Source organism: Amia ocellicauda, chromosome 2 (assembly GCF_036373705.1).
Source record: "Amia ocellicauda isolate fAmiCal2 chromosome 2, fAmiCal2.hap1, whole genome shotgun sequence".
NCBI lineage: Eukaryota > Metazoa > Chordata > Actinopteri > Amiiformes > Amiidae > Amia > Amia ocellicauda.
Genome location: NC_089851.1, coordinates 3,505,787 through 3,524,853, shown reverse-complemented (window position 1 = coordinate 3,524,853; position 19,067 = coordinate 3,505,787). Strand labels below are relative to the sequence as shown.

Genomic DNA, 19,067 nt, shown 5'->3' with positions numbered 1-19,067 from the left:
CCACAGTGTCGTGACAGTCTGGTCTGCTCTATGACCCGGACTATCCACACTGTTGGAGTTTCAGTGGAGCTGTGGGACAGGATTTCTCTCCCCGCTCTGCTGCTCACTTCTCCCATTTATCTTTCTCTCTCTCTCTCCATACAACATCGCTGGGGAGTTTGTTCCAGATTGTGACGACTCTCTGTGTGAAGAAGTGTCTCCTGTTTTCTTTCTTGAATGCCTTGAAGCCCAATTTCCATTTGTGTCCCCGGGTGCATGTGTTCCTGCTGAACTGGAAAAGCTCCTCTGGTTTGTGGTCGATGCCTTTGATGATTTTGAAGACTTGGATCAAGTCCCCATGTAGTCTTCTCTGTTCCAGGGTGAAAAGGTTCAGTTCCTCCGTCTCTCAGTAGGACATTCCCTTCAGACCTGAAAAAAGTCTGGTTGCTCTCCTCTGAACTGCCTCTAGAGCAGCGATATCTTTCTTGAAGTGCGGAGCCCAGAACTGTCCACAGTATCCAGATGAGCTCTAACTAGTGCATTGTACAGTGTGAACATCACTGCCCTTGTTCTCAATTCTACACTTTTGACAATATACCCTAGCATTGTGTTTGCCTTTTTTATTGCTTCCCCACATTGTCTGGATGGAGAAAGTGAGGAGTCCACATAGACTCCTAGGTCTTTCTCATGCGTTACTTCATCTCATAGTGTAATTATAGTGGACATGTTTGTTACCTGCATGTATTACCTTGCACTTGTCCACATTGAATTTCATCTGCCAGGTGTCGCCCACAACTGAATATTATCTAAGTCCCTTTGAATAGCCTGTGCCGCCAAGATTGTATCTGCTGAGCCACCTATTTTAGTATCATCTGCAAATTTGACAAGTTTGCTAACTATCCCAGAGTCCAGATCATTAATATAGATTAGAAAAAGCACAGGCCCTGCAACTCCACTAACAACCTCACTCCAGTTAGAAACAACTCCTCTAATCGACACCCTCTGTTTCCTATACATCAACCAGTTCATAATCTAAACCCATGTTGACTATCTGCAAGAATATGGTTTTCATTAAGATGCTCCTCTATTTTCCAATTACATTGGTTTAATTACATTCTCACAGCAATAAAATAATGTATGGCATTAAAGGAATGGAGAGGTTACAAATAGGAAAACTTTTTCTGCATATAGGATACCTGATGAGAAGTGTAAGCCTTCTGGCAGATGTGTGATCGCAGACCTGTGATAGGGGCTGTTCTGAAGGTGAAGGGATTTCATGAGAGAACCTCTCAGAGCTGCAGTCAGTTTGTGTCGTGATCTTCATGCTGCATAAACTGGGAGAAAGACCTCAGAGCATTTGTCTGCTACAGCTCATGTGTGATGCCACTGCAAGGCCATTTCTCAAGGAATATGAACTGATCTGGAGGAAGGACCACAACTTACAAATTACCGATACATTTTTAATTACACCCGTGTCACCTTCAATCAATTATTCCTAATCATTTTTTTTTATTTGACAGTTGAAATCAGCTCCTGTAGTATTAGGGGTGCATTGAGATTGAATGAGTGCATTGGATGAAAATGCTAATAAGGGCAAATCCATCATTAAGTGACCCTGGCCAAGAAGAAATAAAACTGCCTTTATAAACAAGAGATCTTTCTCAGTTTTTACTCAAAAGTGTATATTTGTGCATGTTGTATTATTTTTGTTCAGTTTATGCCTTTTCTTTACAGCCATTTAAAATTAACTGTTGAAAAACAAAATGGTCTACTTTTCAGGTTTAGATAGTAATATTGATTCATTTGGAAATGTGCCCAAGTTGAACTCAATGGATATGCAATACAGTTAAAAATACTGCATTTTACTGATAAAAGGAAACTTATACAGTAGTTCAAAATAACGGTGTTTATAAAAAACACGTCGTGTCCATACCATGTTCTTGTTTTTAATAACATTGTGTACTGCATAAAGAAGTACTATTCAGTCTGTATTTTTCCACTAACCAAAAATATATTCTGCTGTACTAGCAAAAATCCCAAATTACAATAACAAGTTGTCTAAGTAGGGCAAAGGGGACATATGTTGCAATATCTAAACTATGTACACGATCTTGTATGAATACCGTCTGCCTAGATACCATCCTCCAATGCAGGATGACACCCCAGATGTTTAAGACCATTGGAGTGAATTTGCCATAGAGGAAGCATAACCAGATTGTATAAATATAACTTGCTTCCTGTAAAACTTTGAGAATATCAGGGAACTTCCCCTGATGCTCCCCCGATAGAAAACGTTTAGCCTTTATTAATAAAAATGGCCAAAATGGTCTCTCCTAAAGTAATAGTAATCTTGAGAGATGATTACAAATAATGTCTTAGGATACAGAAGCAAAATACATATTAAATTCACTCATAGTAACACATTTTCATGCCATACCTTATATATTAAAATCACTTATTTAAACGGTGTCAAATTGCTCTTTATCTGTCAATAGCTCTTGGTGAATTACAAATGAGCATTGACGTGTTTAAAACGCTTATATAATACATATTGTAGCAGTGTGAGAGACAAGGTGGACATTTGTGTTACAAGGCTCTCAGACACAATCTCGGCAGCACAGGCTATTCAAATGGACTTAGATAATATTCAGTTGTGCGCTGATACCTGGCAGATGAAATTCAATGTGGACAAGTGCAAGGTATTTCATGCAGGTAACATAAATGTCCACTATAATTACACTATGGGAGGAATAGAACTAGATGAAGTAACGCATGAGAAAGACCTAGGAGTCTATGTGGACTCCTCACTTTCTCCATCCAAACAATGTGGGGAAGCAATAAAAAAGGCAAACACAATATTAGGGTATATTGTCAAAAGTGTAGAATTGAGAACAAGGGCAGTGATGTTCAGACTGTACAATGCACTAGTACTGGCAGCACTGTGGAGTAGTGGTTAGGGCTTTGGACTCATAACCGGAAGGTCTGAAAGGAATGTCCTGGGCACGACTTGCTCATGAACAAAATCTGCACATTCTTTGAAAACTGTGATCATTTATGAAAATCAATTATAGAAAATTAATAAATTAAATATATTTTCAATTTTAGTTTTTTACTGGGGGCCCCCTAGCGGCTCATGGCTAGAAACAGCTCTGTGTGAGAGTGTGCGTGTGTCAGTGTGGATGACTGGGAGTGCGTATGTGTGTGTCAGAGTGTGTTAGTGTGTGTCAATGTTGGTGTGTGTGTGTGAGACCACTCCTCCACTCCTGTTCACCTCTCAGACACAGTGTAATAGTTTGAAAACTGTCATGTAATATAATTTATTAGCAGTAAGATGATATACAGTGCAGACAGTTATATAGATGATAGAGAGATAGATAATAAAACGACCTGGTGGACCCTATTGAGGAGAGTTATAGAATTGTTTCTATTATAATGTGACGCTCAATGTCCCTATGTGTTGGGATCGCTGCTGGAGTCGCCTTTCTCTAATGTCCATCCAGGGCTCGGTGAGGAACTCCTGCAGACGGAGCTCCAGAGGCCGTGGGTTTGTGCTGCCAGATCAAAAGACCTGTTCTTTCAGGCATTGTGGGTCAACATCAAAGGGCATCTTGTTTGGCGGCTGTGGGAAACAGGACGGATTAGAGATTCCTGTGAGGAAGACCAGAGCGACATTGTGCAGGTCCTCATGTGCAGAAAGCCACAATGAAGAGGACATGCAACTAGCAGCCAAAGCATGTATGTCTCTCTGATATACTCGGGTGTGTTTGCTGAATATCAAGGTGTGTGCTCTCATACATATACACTGCAGTGCACATCTATTTCACCTTTCATAACGTGAGTCACAATGGCTCTGTAGGCAGAACGAATAGTTGTGTTGTAACTCACTGCGGTTCTTCCAGATCTTCCCGATGGCGATGACGGAGCAGGTCAAGAAGAGCAGGAACACGGTCATCTTCCCCAGGACGTTCAGCGCGAGTTCAGTTAGGCTGCAGGAGAGTCAATGATGTAGGTGTGGTGTCATGACTTCTTTTTAAGCTGCTAAGACTGAATAAGATTTTAGGCTGTCCTGGTCGGTTCTGTATTCACTTAACAATTCCTGCTTTGGACCTTTGTGATTTGAGGTGTTAAAATCATTTAAAGCTCTAACCAGCCTGAAGCGAGGCCAAAACACTCAGCCATGTGGTCAGGGAAGAGCGGAACAAGAGGATCGATCCCAGCAAGCTGGAGAACGAGGTCTCCTACAGTCACACAGGCACCTATAGGCGGCTCTGATAGAAACATGGTTCGATAGCTTTCCATGGGGATTGGTGTAACCCCAGTGCTTCCCACTTGAGAGATAACATATGTGTACCTGTTGGCGTTGTGCTTCTCACATCCTTCACCTCCGCTGTCTTTATCTGTAGGTGCAGGTGGAGCTGTGTGAACAGCTGAAGAGGTTTGCTGTGATGTAGGTGCTGCCGTTGCTGTTGTTGTTGCTGTAATAGAATGAATCAGAATTCAGCTTACAAATCACACAAAAAACAAACAAACAAAACAACATCCATGTGCAATGTTTTTCCATGCATTTTAAAACAAAAAAATAAGATAGCACCACATTGTACACAACCTGAATTTACACAAATGTGTACTTCATGTATAATTGCATTTTACTTAGTTCTTTAGTGTGTTTTTTTATTTATGCAGAAAAAATAAGGAGCCAGATCGAAGGAAAAAGCATAGGGAACAGGGACAGCAGGCAGGTCTGTAAAGAAACATGTAGGGAGATACAGTTAGGTCCATAAATATTTGGACAGTGACACAATTGTCATCATTTTGGCTCTGTACACCACCACAATGGATTTGAAAGGAAACAAGATGTGCTTTTCAGGGTAGTTATATCCAAATTGGGTGAACGGTGCAGGAATTACACCCATTTATATATGTGGTCCCCCAGTTTTATGGGCTGAAAAGTATTTGGACAAACTAACATAATCATGAATTAAATTGTGAGTTTCAATACTTGGTTTCAAATCCTTTGATTTGCCTGAAGTCTGAACCCATAGACATCTCCAGATGCTGGGTTTCTTCCCTGGTGATGCTCTGCCAGGCCTGCACTGTAGCTGTCTTTAGTTCCTGCTTGTCCTTGGGCTGTTTTGCCTTCAGTTTTGCCTTCAGCAAGTGAAATGCTGCTCAACTGGATTCAGGTCAGGTGAATGATTTGGCCATTACAGAACATTGCACTTCTTCACCTTAAAAAAGTCTTGGGTTGCATTTGCAGTATGCTTCGGGTCATTGTCCATCTGCACTGTGAAGCACCGTACAATGAGTTTTGAAGCATTTGGCTGAATCTGAGCAGATAATATAGCCCTAAACACTTCACAATTCATCCTGCTGCTTCAACTTCAACTGTTGTCAGGGGGTTATTCTTCACCAGGGAGAGAATTCTTCTGTCATCCACCACAGTTGTTATCCGTGGTCTTCTGGGCCTTTTGGTGTTCCTGAGCTCACCAGTGCGTTCTTTCTTTTTAAGAATGTACCAATAGTTGATTTGTTTTTGCTATCTCTCCGATTGGTTTTGTTGAATCCACCTTTTATCTGTGTATGGATTTTTCCAATAAGTCAGACCGATGAACCAGAAATATGTGAAGATAGAAGTTTATTGCGATACAAGCAGCTTGGAAGAATGTGATCACAGAGGTCTCTATGACAGCAGATCCTTAAAGGCAATTTACACACACACACATATTTATATGATATAGTACATGACGCGACGGACTCTCTGCCAATCTCCTCAGACATGTCAGTCTCTTTAGGACATATTACAGATCTAGTTGCTGGGCAGACAGGGAATTTGTCCGTTATCATAACTCATAACACAGAGAGCAGTCCGACAATATTTTTGACAAGTTTCTCTTGAGAACCACAGAGAGAAACAACTCCTTGTATGGTACAGACAGTCTGGATGCAGATCTTCCTATTTTTATATAAAGCACATCAAGTACAGACAACATTAAGTATAGACAAGGACAGGGTTATTCACATAGCACTCCTTATCTCAACTTCCTCAAACAGGAGGATTTTTACAAATTGTTTTAGTTCCTCAGCCTAATGACGGCTTGCTTCACTCGCAGTGGCAGCTCTTTGGATTCATATTGAGGGTTAACAGCAACAGATTCCAAATGCAAATGCCACACTTGAAATCAAATCTAGACCTTTTATCTGCTTACCTGTAATTGAACTAATGAAGGAATAACACACACCTGACTATGGAACAGCTGAGACAGGAGAAAGTACAAAAGAGTCACAGGACATGGAAACACACAAGAGTCTGAAGCTTGTTGTGCGTTTGCTGTGTTTGAGTTTGGCCATAAGACCTTTACATTCATACATAAACTAGTAATCATCACTTACTGATGTTGAAGCTAAATACTGCTGATCCTTACCTTCAGTGACTTTAAGGTAAACAGGAAGCTGTCGGTCCCCTATATCACACCAGTACCAGCCTTGGTCCTCCGGCCGCAGTCCGCTCACAGTCACACTGAAGAGTCCCTCCGCTGTGTGGTCAGTGATCAGGACAGAGCCGTGTCCTGCAGTCCCAGGGCTTCCTGCTGTCTGACAGGAGCTCCAGTCTCCACTCCTGCACCACTGTTTCTGTGTGGACCGGTATGGGTTTCCATATCGACACTGGACACTGACCTCCCCTCCTATCTGTCCTGTTACTGTGGCATTGACCACATACGGCACCCCAGCGTCTGCAGACAGAGACATTAGAGCAGCTTTACAATACAATCATGAAATCATTTTATAGGTAAACTGAAATATGTTTCTATGAATAAAATATGTGGAAAAGGATGAACCATTTTTAAGAAGTTCTACACTCGATTTCACAAGATAAATGTTCAGTTTACTGTTCGGATTCTGTAAACTTTTTACATGGAGACAGTAGATCCATACTGGCCCCTTGGGGCCACATCCTACTAAGAACAGTAATGCAGAGAGTGGCCAGTAGCACCTCTATCCTCACCTACAACAGTAACTAATGAACCATATACAGAGTGGAGGAGGCAGGAGACCAGCTCATGTGTCCCTCACAGCTAGGAGAGGGAGACAGCAAGCTCTACTGTGCTGTAACCTGCAAAGTGGGGCAAAGAGAGGCCAGGTCTTGTGCTCTCGCTTAACACAGGAGCACTCGCCTCCTGCTTGACCAGCACAGATAGGAGTGGGGCGACAGCGCTGTGTGCCAGCGAATTGTACACATAGCGGGGTAACCAGGCATCGCACATGCACACCCACAACACAATATCACAAACACACACACAGAGAACATAATACACAAAGACTACAATTATTATAGCGGTGGGTAGATATATATATATATAGCCAGCCAAACAAAAATACAGTTCAAGCTTTCTCAGTGAATTAAAAAAAGACAATAAACACAAGACAAGACAAGACCTGAGGATCCAAGGGCCAAACGGCAAAGAGGAAGTCCCTGTGTGTGCGTCTCGTTGTACGCAGACAGGAAACAGAAGGGCCTGTTTACACAGGGGCCTATAGCAGCTTCGACACACACTGTTTCAATGAGGTTCCTATGGTAGTGAGATAAACCCCTTGTGTTTGGGCAGTGCTTCGAAAGATAACAGCTCAATTACTGTAAATGTGAAACACAAATGTATAAATAAATGTAGTGTAAAACAGAGCCCGGTGTAAATGTGTTTATCTTTTGTTTACATCTACATGTGTTTTTTTAATTGAGCAATAAAATCTACAAATGGAAAGCATGCAATACAAACTGTGCGTCTCTGTTTGCACGACCCAGCGGATCTGAAGCTGTTCCAGTGTTAATAATGAAAAGATGGTCAGCCAGCTGACCCAGGTGGCCCATCCCCCAAGCTGACCACGGGCTCCAGCCGCCTGCTGCTGTGTTTGCATCTACAGTTTGGGATTATATCTGAAAATAAAGTACCGGTGTGCCTACATTCGTTATTTGTAGTTTATTTTCAACATGATCCAAAAGGGTACATTTCCTAAAAATGTTACACATTTTTCAAAATACTTTTTTCATTACTCAATTCTTTGAAATCCAAATGTCACCAGATCTGTCCCACCCGTTGCAGAGTTATTAACACAATTTGTCAGATAATAAAATCCCCCCCAAAATGATGGTCATATCGATGTTTCTTCAACACACATTTTTGGTGTAAAATCTGGTTGTGCTGTAATTGAGTTTGTCTAATCATGATCAATTACGCAGACAATGGCTGTACATACACTGCAAGAAACTAATGGTTTACAAATGCAGTAAACCATTTGATTTACAGAAGTTTAAACTGTCATGGTCATGTCATTTTTTATTGTGGTAAACTATTTGAAAGCCTTATATTTACAATATATTTACATATAACTAGAATGCATTTTTTATTTTATTTTTACATGCTGTATATGTAAACTAATCAAAATACTTTGTAACGTTTGCATAATATTTAAATTAAACTTAAACTTGTTTAATGATTTATACTACATATGTACCTTTTGTGTACCAATAAAATGTTTAAGCCATAATTACATGCATATTACTTATTACGAAAACTTTGTTTACAATACATTTACAAACATTACAGTACCAGATCGAGAGAATTTAACTTTACCTGACTTTGATAACCTATGGTAAATGGTGGCTGACATTATTTATTTGTTAACCCCACTATACAACTAATACAATTTCAAGGTAACTAATTCAATATTGTAACAGACACCAAAAGCCAGAGAAAAGAGAATGGCCGTGTGACTGAGGAGACTGAAGAGACTGTTTTATTACTGCTAGATATAAACCAATAAATGTAATTTTCACATTATGCTTGCATTTACACAAACATCTCGTACAGGTTGTCTCAAAGCACAGCAATTACATAATCAACACTTTCTAAGAACTAATAAGACTTATGTTTCTAATACAAGTGTAACATGGAACACAATAACTCTTTAGGGTTTATCACTGGATTAGCCATCCCCCTTAATCTTGTCAGGATTGATATGGAAATCATTGTAAACGTTCAGTTCCCCAGTAACTACAGGTGTCTAGACATGTGGATACTTAAAGTTTACACACTACAGTGTTCTTCAAACTGTACAGAAACCTAAAGTTTACTATTAGTGAAGTGATGACCTACAGTGTTTGTGTAATTTAAGTTGCCAAAGATGATGTATACGTCTGTGAACCTGAAGTGTACACATTACCTTGTGTACAGATATACATGAAGAGCTACAAGGTAAGCAGATCTTTGTAAACTCTGTGCAAACTTAGTTTACAAAGCAGTTTCACTGTGTAAATTTAGTACACTTGTAGGTTCCTGTAGTTTACAAAGAGTTTGCAGGTTTTGTAAGCAATTTCATGCAGTGATATGTGGACATTCAGTAGTTTCACAACACCAATTAGCGCTGGGGCGGGGGAAGTGATTTTATTTGATTTTGGCTTACTCTCGTGGCTGGAGCCGGTCCGGACCGTCAACCCCCCCCTTACAGGGACTGAGCCAAGGCGGTTGGTGACAGGGAGGTGGTGGGATGCAAGAGAATGAAGCGCTGAGGGTTTGTGTTGATGACGAGTATTTTTACTCTTTGAGTGTAAGCGAGTGTGATGATATCGGAGTTGTTTACTCCCAAAATTAATTCATAAATTCCACTTGTCACTACACAGTTACTCAAAGTTGCTCAGAAAAAGCTAGGTTTTTACAAATGTGTGTGAAAATTACAAAAACAAGCATTTCTTGTTTGGGAATAAAGTGTGATAGTGTAGTAATTCTATGTGTCTAATCATAATCAACTATACAGAACATTTTTCTACAGTCTGTCTGCTTTCATTTGATAGGTCACACATATCTGTATGTCAGGGTTATAAAACTGCAAACAAAAGCACCAAACAGGGGGAAATGGGTCGGAGGGTAAAGAGCAAAAACCCATTACTGTCACTCCTAAGAAAGAGGAGAGACTGAGTTGACACTAAATGCAGGAGGCTGTGCATCACACTGTAATGGTGGGAGTCCCTGTCCTGTGTGTTGGCTGGGTTGTGTTGGCTGTGGGGTGAAGGTGTGGGATAGGTGATCACTGGCAGGGGAGCTGGACCGGCATGGTAGTCACACATCCTAGGGGATGTATAGAGAGGCGCAGGGGTCCCTCCCCAGTCGGGGTGTACGGACGTCAGTGTATATACTGTATTGTAGCGAGCGGGGGTCTCTTTTATTCATTTTGAGAAGACGGACTGCAGACACCAGTCTTTTCACACAGAACTAGGGATCCCTATTGGCTGGGACCCACGCCAAAATAACAGAAATAACCCCCAGTGACGCACAGATTGACACTCGCATACAGCGTCCGCTCACTCTCGCTGCTCCGCGCCAACTCACTCCTCAGTCCGGATCCCCTGCCCTCAACTCCCGCCAGACCGGCAACCCAGCCCGGGTTCAAGAGAACTAACTGGGTAACTATGTACAATCCGCCGCCCGCCCAGGCGTGGACCTTACAATGCACACAACACGGACAGTCCCCTGCTTTGGGCAGGTCGCTGCAATACCTTATTTATTTGCTCATTTGCACATCTGTGTATTTGCACTGTCCGCTTGCATTGCCCTGTATTTATGTATACACTTGATTTTACTTGATTTTGTTGTGTTTTTCTTATATATATTCATGGTTGTATATTGACTTTAATATTATTATTACTGTATATACAGTTAGGAGGCCCCTAGAAAAAGCATCTCACTGCCATTGTGGATGTGACAAATAAACTTTGATGTTTTAACTAAGTGAGTGGAAGATGATTTTAAGGTCTTACCTGCAGTAACTGTGATGAGCAGGCCTGCTGTGTCATCACGTGTCCTGGGCCCCTCTGTCTCCACAGCACAACAGTAATAGCCTGTGTCCCCCGTCTCCAGTCCCCTCATGGTCACAGTGAAGACCCCCTGGGCTGGATCGTCAGAGATGGACACTTTATCACTGTCTGTGATTGGAGAGTCAGTCCTTATAAGAGTATTGAATTTGCCCCACTTATCGAGAAGGAGCCAGGTTTTCACACGGCTTTTGTGTTTGTCCTCGTAGTGACAAGGGATGGTGACTGATGCTCCTGTCCGGACGAAGGTCTGTCTCAGTGTTGACACGGCATCAGCACCTGCAACAGCAGCGCGACGGGAAAGGATTAAAACCTGACCATGTGTTTTATATAGAACCGCTGAACACATGTTTATCTATAACGTGTAACACTGGTGTTTTTGTGCACGTTTTGATGTGTTTCACCTTCATTGTCTATGTAATTAATCTCGTAATGTCTTTACTTCAGCGCTTTTCTCTCTCTAGGGGCATGACCCCTGTAATGGCGCTGTGTATGTATGACAGCGGCTCCAGTGTATAATGTGTCTCTTATTGAGAGAGAGATCCTGTCCGCTCACTGCACTGGAAGGAAACAGACATTTTCTTTGCGTGTCTAATCCACACTTCTCCCCCGTCTCGCTGCTCCGGTGTCCGGTGTCCATAAACGCGGTCTGTCCCTCAGGGGCGATGAAGGAGCCCAGTCGCGCTGTTTGTCCTTCACGGCTTCCTTCGGCGGAGTGAACACAAGCGGAAGCGGCTGCGTTGCCCACTAGTTTCAATGCAATTATAAAGCCTGCTCGAAAAGTCGCTACATGGTGTTACGCTAATTAACGTATTTGTTACGTCACCACGTCTCATTTGCATTTTGCAGTGTCCGCCCTTTACGCGTGTTTGCGTCTCTGTGCTTCCGTACGTACTGTAATATATTCATTCCCTGTAGCTCTCAATCACTCCGAGAAAGTTAGAAGCGACAGAAACTTTCTTTTCTCTCACACAGCGCTCAGCCATAACAAACCACTATGTGCATATTTACCAAAAAATATGAGAAAAACTCTGCATGTTTACAAAAACACTTGTGTAATGTCTGTGTATATTTGTATGAATATTTGTGATTGCATTGTGTGTGTCTAGTACAATGTAAAGTCTGTTAGGCTATGAGTTTGAATCGAGTACAATGTACAGAGTTGTCTCAGTAAGTGTCTGAATCCAGAGAATGAACTGCCTGCTATCCGTGAGGGCTTTTGTGCATTAATGTGCTTTGCAGTATTTGCGTGTTTAATCGGGTCCGACTTTTTTGCATTCAGTGTAGTTTTACTAAACTTACAGTAAGCTATGTTTGCCATCCCAGCAACAGACTTCAGCCAAAGTTTGAAATCATCCTCCTTTAACCATGTCTGTCGGAAATGTTGTTCATATTTTTTAGACATTTTTCCGCCATTTCTAACAAATCGCCTCGAAAAGAAATAACCGCCGAGATAGAGCAAGCGGCCCGCTGTTACTATATTGTCAATTATTATTATTATTATTATTATTATTATTATTATTATTATTATTATTATTATTATTATTATTATTATTGTTATTATTATTATTATTTCTTGGCAGACACCCTTATCCAGGGCGACTTACAACATAAGTGCAAACAAGGTGCAAAAATACAGTGAAGTACAAGGCATCAATCGATACAAATTGAATTTAGCTAAAACATAGCAATTCAAACTAATACATTTTACAAATTGCAATTTACAATTTACACAAGTACAGTAAGTGAAGTGCTGTCAAGATGTAGGTGACAGTCAAGGGCTACGGGATAGGGAGCGAGGAGGACATAAAACTGATAACTAGCTTTGACTGGTTCAGCTCGGCGGCGAGGGGCGCTAGTGGGGAAAGTATGATATTAAAGACTAGTGTCCACGGGCGGCGCAAGAAATACTAATACTACTAATAATAAGAACAACGTGTTTTATGGAGCTTAACAATGTGCTGGACGTGTCCGTAACGTCCGTCCCACTGAGGACACGATTCACTGTCAGAGGAGAGGAGCGCTGGACTGAGACACAGGAGGACATCAGACACATATCATCTCAAGTGCCGGTGCGATCACGAAGAAATGACAGTTTATTAGCAGCGTGGAGTGAAATCACGGACAGAGACACTGACTGAGACAGTTAAAATCAGTGCATTAAACCTGTGATTCACAGACCGGTGCAGCGCTGACCAGTTACAATAAACTGAAGGATAATAATGTATTAATATTGTGTTCAGGCTGTGTGTCAATGTGTGCAGGACAGTCCAGACACAGTCCGTGTGAAGGAACACGATTCAGTTAACGTGTCCATTTACAAGATAAATTAACGAATACATTAATACAGCTCTCTGTCCACTGTGGTGTCATATTAATATTGCTGTGTCTTCTGCTCTCTGTCCACTGTGGTGTCATATTAATATTGCTGTGTCTTCTGCTCTCTGTCCACTGTGGTGTCATATTAATATTGCTGTGTCTTCTGCTGTCTGTCCACTGTGGTGACATATTAATATTGCTGTGATCTTCTGATCTCTGTCCACTGTGGTGACATATTAATAGAGTTATATATTCTATATATGCTTCCATATAGAATTGGATCTGAAAATGTGCTAAAAGCGTAGAGCATAAGAGGCGCCTAGAGGAAGTGGATTTGGGCAGTGGCTCAGCTACTCTTACGGTGGCCAGCCTGACTGATAGGCTGCTCAGAGCCCTATCCCCCCTATTTTTCACTTTTAACTTATTTTAATGGTTTTAATATTTGAATATTTTATGCTTTTAATTTGCAATCACTTTTAAACTTTTAAAGATCAACAACTAATTGTTTTACTGTAATTCCAGTGCTAGATACAAATAACCGAATTAACCTAAAATTAAGGTGGTGCCTTCAGTGGCGTACAGATGTAGAAGGACTACTATGTTATCCTTTTTTATTGTCACCCTTTAAATGTTGCTCCGTTTTGAACCATTCTGTTTAGCCAATTCCCTTCAAGAAGTCATTTTACCCATTGCTGTCATAAAGAGAAGGTGTTCTGGCCTGACTTATCAGTCCCGGGGGAATCTCCAGGGGGGAGACTCATGATTGGGGGACTAAGGGAACACTTTGTTGTATTAAGTTTTAATACATTTAGGGGGAAATGAAGACCCTATACTTCTGCTTTAGCACTGTGCACACTGTTCAGTGACCTGCAGCTCAGCTATTTCCATCTCACCACCTTACAAGACATAAATACAGAGTGTGATCACATGGGCATCATGGTGCCATTAGTCTTCTGCAGTTTCCTGTCGAACTGTACAAGATGTTAGATAAGACTCATCCGCTTAACCATTTAACACAGATACAAAATACATAAACTACCGGTCAAAAGTTTTCAGATTTTCCCAGGTTTTATTGAAATATACGCAGTTAATGTCTCAATGTACTCTGAAATTAAAGCAAAGAACAAATAAACAATTAGAGATAAACATAATGATTTCATTATTTATTTTGTATCAAAATGTCATCAAAATGTTTGACTCGTCGAAGTAGCCACCTTTTGCAGATATAACAGCCGAACACACTTGTGACATTCTTTCTACATTGGAAATCAAATATTGTTTGGAAAGTTCTTCCCAACACTGTTGCAGAAGTTCCCACAACTGTGTTGCACTTATAGGTTGCTTTGCTTTCACCCTTCTGTCCAGTTCATCCCAAACCAGCTCGATGGGGTTTAAGTCTGTAGACTGTGCTGGCCATTCCATGATTTGAAGCCTACCGTCTTGTTCTTTTCTTCTAAGGTAGTTCTGACATAGCCTGGAGGTATGTTTTGGGGCATTATCTTGCTGTAGGATGAACCCCTGACCAACTTGGCGTATACCAGAGGGTATTGCATGGTGCTGCAAAATGCTGTGGTAGCCGTTTTGGTTCATCTTGCCACTCACTCTGTGCAAGTCACCGACTCTGGATCCAGCAAAAGAGCCCCAGACCATCACACTCCTCCTCCATGTTTGACAGTTGGTGTCACACATTGAGGAAGCATCCTTTCGCCTACTCGACGGCACACAAAAACCCTGCTTGATGAACCGAAGATTTCAAATTTTGATTAATCAGTCCATAAGTAGTCCACTGGCGGTGCTTCATGGCCCAGGCAAGCCTCTTTTTCTTATTTTGCCATCTTAGCAATGCCTTTGTTACTGCCACAATGTCAAACCTGCAGCTCCAAGTCTTCTCTTCACAGTTGAAACTGAGACTTGCTTACTTCGACTAGTGTTAACTGTGCTTGAATCTGATGTCCTGCGAGCCCCTGTCTGCTGTAGACTCTCAGAAACTTGTCCTCTGATTCTGTTGTGGCTTTGGGTCTGCCAGACCTCTTTCTGTCAGAGTGCCTTTTGATGGTGTAGGAAACTGTACTCACTTACACCTTGGCTTTCTTTTAAATTTCTCTAAAGGACCTACACTTTTAAGTGTTATAATGGTCTGTCTGTCTTCCTTTGTTAATTGCCTTTTTCTCGCCATTATGATAGTAATATACTACGTCCTGCAGTACAATACTGTCCAAATAATGCTTAAGAGGGTGTTGTGACACAGTCTGTTCCAACACTTGTTTTATACAGACAGAGGGTTTGTAAGTAATCAACAGAACTTGGGACACCTGTAGGAATTGTTAGCATTAACTCTTAAGGCTTAATTTACTTCCATTGCTGCAGAACAGCTATAAGTTGTTAACCCATTACTTGTTCCCTGAAAAAGGCCTGTCTTATAACTCTGAAATGTACATTATTTTTCAGTTTTTGATAACCTAAACTTTTTTTTTAACCTCTGGCAGTTTACCACTTACTTTTGTACCATTTCAGGTTATTCACTGGACTTGAACTGCTTAAATGTCAATAAAACCTGGAAAAATGGGGTGTTCTAAAACTTTTGACCGGTCGTGTATACATTTTTAATGTATGGTTGAAATGTGTACCAAAAAGGTTGTATATTTAAAATTTGAGATGCATTTCAAACAAGTTTTATATTTTCAACATATAATACAAGGATTACAGACAAACATATTTTTAATATATTTTGAATATATCATATATTCAAATCCATATTTGTTTTGTGCAGGCACTCATACTGCATGTGAGAATAGAAACACGACTATTTCTGTATTTGGTCTAAGCATGTGGTTATGCAAGACATACAATACAATTGATCAAGTAAACTTTTTGCAAGTTTTGAAAATGTATAAAGCATTCTCTCACATTTACATTTTATTTTGCTTTAGTTTCTTTCTGTTTGAGTTTTGTAAAATGGACAAAGTTTCAGAAATGTTGTTTTAGAAATTATGAAGAACTGTAGTACAAGAATGATCTATTATCCAATTCTGATTCCTGTAATAAATGTCATTGCAGTAACAAATATGGTCTATTAGGACTGCAATATTTTAATTGTTGCAAATGTTAGTTTAAGCTAGTATATTGTATATGTACATCAAAATACCAAACTAACCAGCAGATATAATAAAAACACAATAGATATTGGATTTATAGTTTTACATACAATGTTGCCATGCTTAATCATATGCAGTGATGTGTAACCAATATATTTGAACAACATTATTTCTTGTTCAGTGGTAAAACATTGCTTTAAGTTGTGCAAGTATTATACAGGGATTTATACAGTTCATTTGCTAATGTTATTTTTTGTACATATGTGTTGTGTTTGGATATTTGTGTAGACTATTGATCATTGTTTCAGGTGTGTTTGAAATCTTGTTTTAGTAACTGAGGAAAAATAAATGTTGCATGACCAAGCTGTGTGAGGGTTTCATCTGGAAAAAGAAACTTTCCAAATTCCAAAACACCAAATGAATAACAGTCAGCACAGAGTTTCAGCAACATCGCAGAGATAGTCAGGTTCCTGCTAGAAGAGCCACAGTTTTATACACTTATTCATAGTTTAAGACCGTTATCTCTGATTTTCACCACTCACCATTATCTAGGAGGCTGTTTACTTGTTTTAGACATTTCAACTACCTTTTACTCCAGACCTTGTAAATTCTTACACCTCAAATCCCTCAGCAGACCTCCATGCACTAAAGATGTACAGACAGCCATTCTCTTAAAAATCAAGAATATAAGTATTCAATTTGTTTTCTTAAACCTAGAGTAAGGCAAGGGATACATCCCACGTTAAATCTGTGTTTTTTCCATTCAGTTGTTTCAAAGGAAAATGGACACTGTTGCAAATGCCTGATGGCCAAAGAATAACTGAACAAGAAGCAGTTAAAGAAAGTCGGCAGTGAACATTGTGTGATGTAAAGTGTAAAGTGTAAAGTGAGAAACTCCTGCAAACGGGTCTCCACATGCAGGAGTGATTGAATGTCTTTTACCTGGGAGTGGAGAGAGGAGCGGCAGCAGGAGGAGGAGCAGAGCAGCAGCCATTCCTGTCAGGACAGCAGCTCCACAGAGAGGCTGTGAGTCGCTGCCCTGGAGAGACAGCAGCGGCTATCAGTGTCATCAGATCCTCTACCGCAGAGCTAATAACAACCAAAAGAGGAACTGGGTTGAGCTGTGTGTGAAACAGCCGGTCCCTTGGGGCCACAGTGCAGCAGGTATTTAATTCTGTGGTTGATACAGTGGCTGATAACGTTCCTGTGGATTGAAACTCATGATCAGACTCAGACCAACACACTGGTGTGTCACATCAATAAACAGTAATGGAACCAGTGGAGGCAGCCATGGCATAAGGAAAAATAAAACTTGACAATTAAAGACTGACAATAGCTGCTAGATGTTTGAGTGCTATAGTGACTGTCTTCTCAGTGGTTTAGGGAGACAATGCCCAGGGACAACAGGGCTATCAGCAATCTGCAGTGTCCTCTCAGCTGTCTGCCATGTGCAGTCAGATTCTCTCTTTCTGCAGATTGGTGACACGCGTGTATACATTTCCACTGGGTTGATTACCTTACTTGTTGAGAATGTTAATTGCTGCATGCTGTGTGTATGGCCTGTATCACAGAGGGATTTAACCACATTAAGGTGATGGAGACCACACATTGACTTTTAAAACAAATCAGAGTTTCCAAAGAATATGGTCATGTACTGGCTAAAGTGTCCTGACAAATGTAATCTGTATACATGCCTGATGCCAAGGCAGTAATGCCTGACAAATTAATCAGAGACATTCACGGTCATTATTAAAATGAAGAATGTCATCCAAAATATCTCCCTTCAATACCGGTTTAGAATGAAGTAATTTTCAGTGTTAAACTTTCAAAATAATAATGAATACATCTAAAAACATTAGTCTGGCTGTTTACCCTTGCTATTAATACAAATCTTTATTTACAGGAACACAGGGCACGAAGACTTCCCCCCCCCCCCCACTCTTACCAGAGAAAACACTGGGAATTTCAAAACTCAGCGCCTGTGCCTGACAGGACATATAAGTGGGGAAAAAATATAAAACCTAGATAAAGTTGCCTATGAACACAGACTGACAGAAGCTCTCTTTATCACTGATTATATTGTTCACTAGGTGTCACAGGTGACAGTGACCACCGTAGTCCTGACTGCACCACTCCTGATTATGGAGGTTGGAGACCCCCTAATCACCCCTAACACAGGTACCCTAATCACCACTAACACAGGTACCTCTAATTGCCCTTAATAAGGGTTAATAAACAGTTAATAAGTAAATCTATTTAATTCAGTCTTTCCTATTTCCTCTCAGTAGACACTGCCAGCAAGCAGCAAGAATGCAGGAGAGTGCAGGAGCAACAGCTCAGCCCTAGCAATGGCAATCAAGCCGGTCTGCCTTCTCAACAGTCTTGTTCGTGAATCCCTTGTACCACACGGATATTTATCTTGCCACAGTGTCGTGACAGTCTGGTCTGCTCTATGACCCGGACTGTCCACACTGTTGGAGTCTCAGTGGAGCTGTGGGACAGGCTTTCTCTCCCCGCTCTGCTGCTCACTTCTCCCATTTATCTCTCTCTCTCTCTCTCTCTCTCTCTCTCTCTCTCTCCAGGCTTCCATACAGCAGATTGATGAGGAAGAAATACTAATATATAGAGGTTACTTTTTAAGGACAGACACATTCAGCATTTAAAGCAGCCTGGATACATATCCAGGTATCGATTCATCTTCAAAATGCTCAGAACAAAAGAACATAAGAAAGTGTCCAAATGAGGCCATTCGCCCCATCGTGCTCATTTGGTGTCCATTAATAACTAAGTGATCCAAGGATCCTATCCAGTCT

At 40.9% G+C, this 19,067-nt stretch overlaps 1 protein-coding gene across 1 annotated transcript; it reads right to left on the bottom strand.

Annotated features, from left to right (window-relative positions):
- Positions 1 to 3,268: 3,268 nt before the first annotated feature.
- Positions 3,269 to 17,322, bottom strand: LOC136762743 (CMRF35-like molecule 6). Its single transcript, XM_066716305.1, has 6 exons — positions 17,197 to 17,322; positions 10,787 to 11,119; positions 6,402 to 6,710; positions 4,331 to 4,454; positions 3,865 to 3,965; positions 3,269 to 3,598 (listed from the first exon to the last, which is right to left on the bottom strand). Exons 1-6 carry the CDS (start codon positions 17,246 to 17,248, stop codon positions 3,576 to 3,578), a joined length of 942 nt encoding a protein of 313 aa, XP_066572402.1. The 5' UTR covers positions 17,249 to 17,322; the 3' UTR covers positions 3,269 to 3,575.
- Positions 17,323 to 19,067: the final 1,745 nt, after the last annotated feature.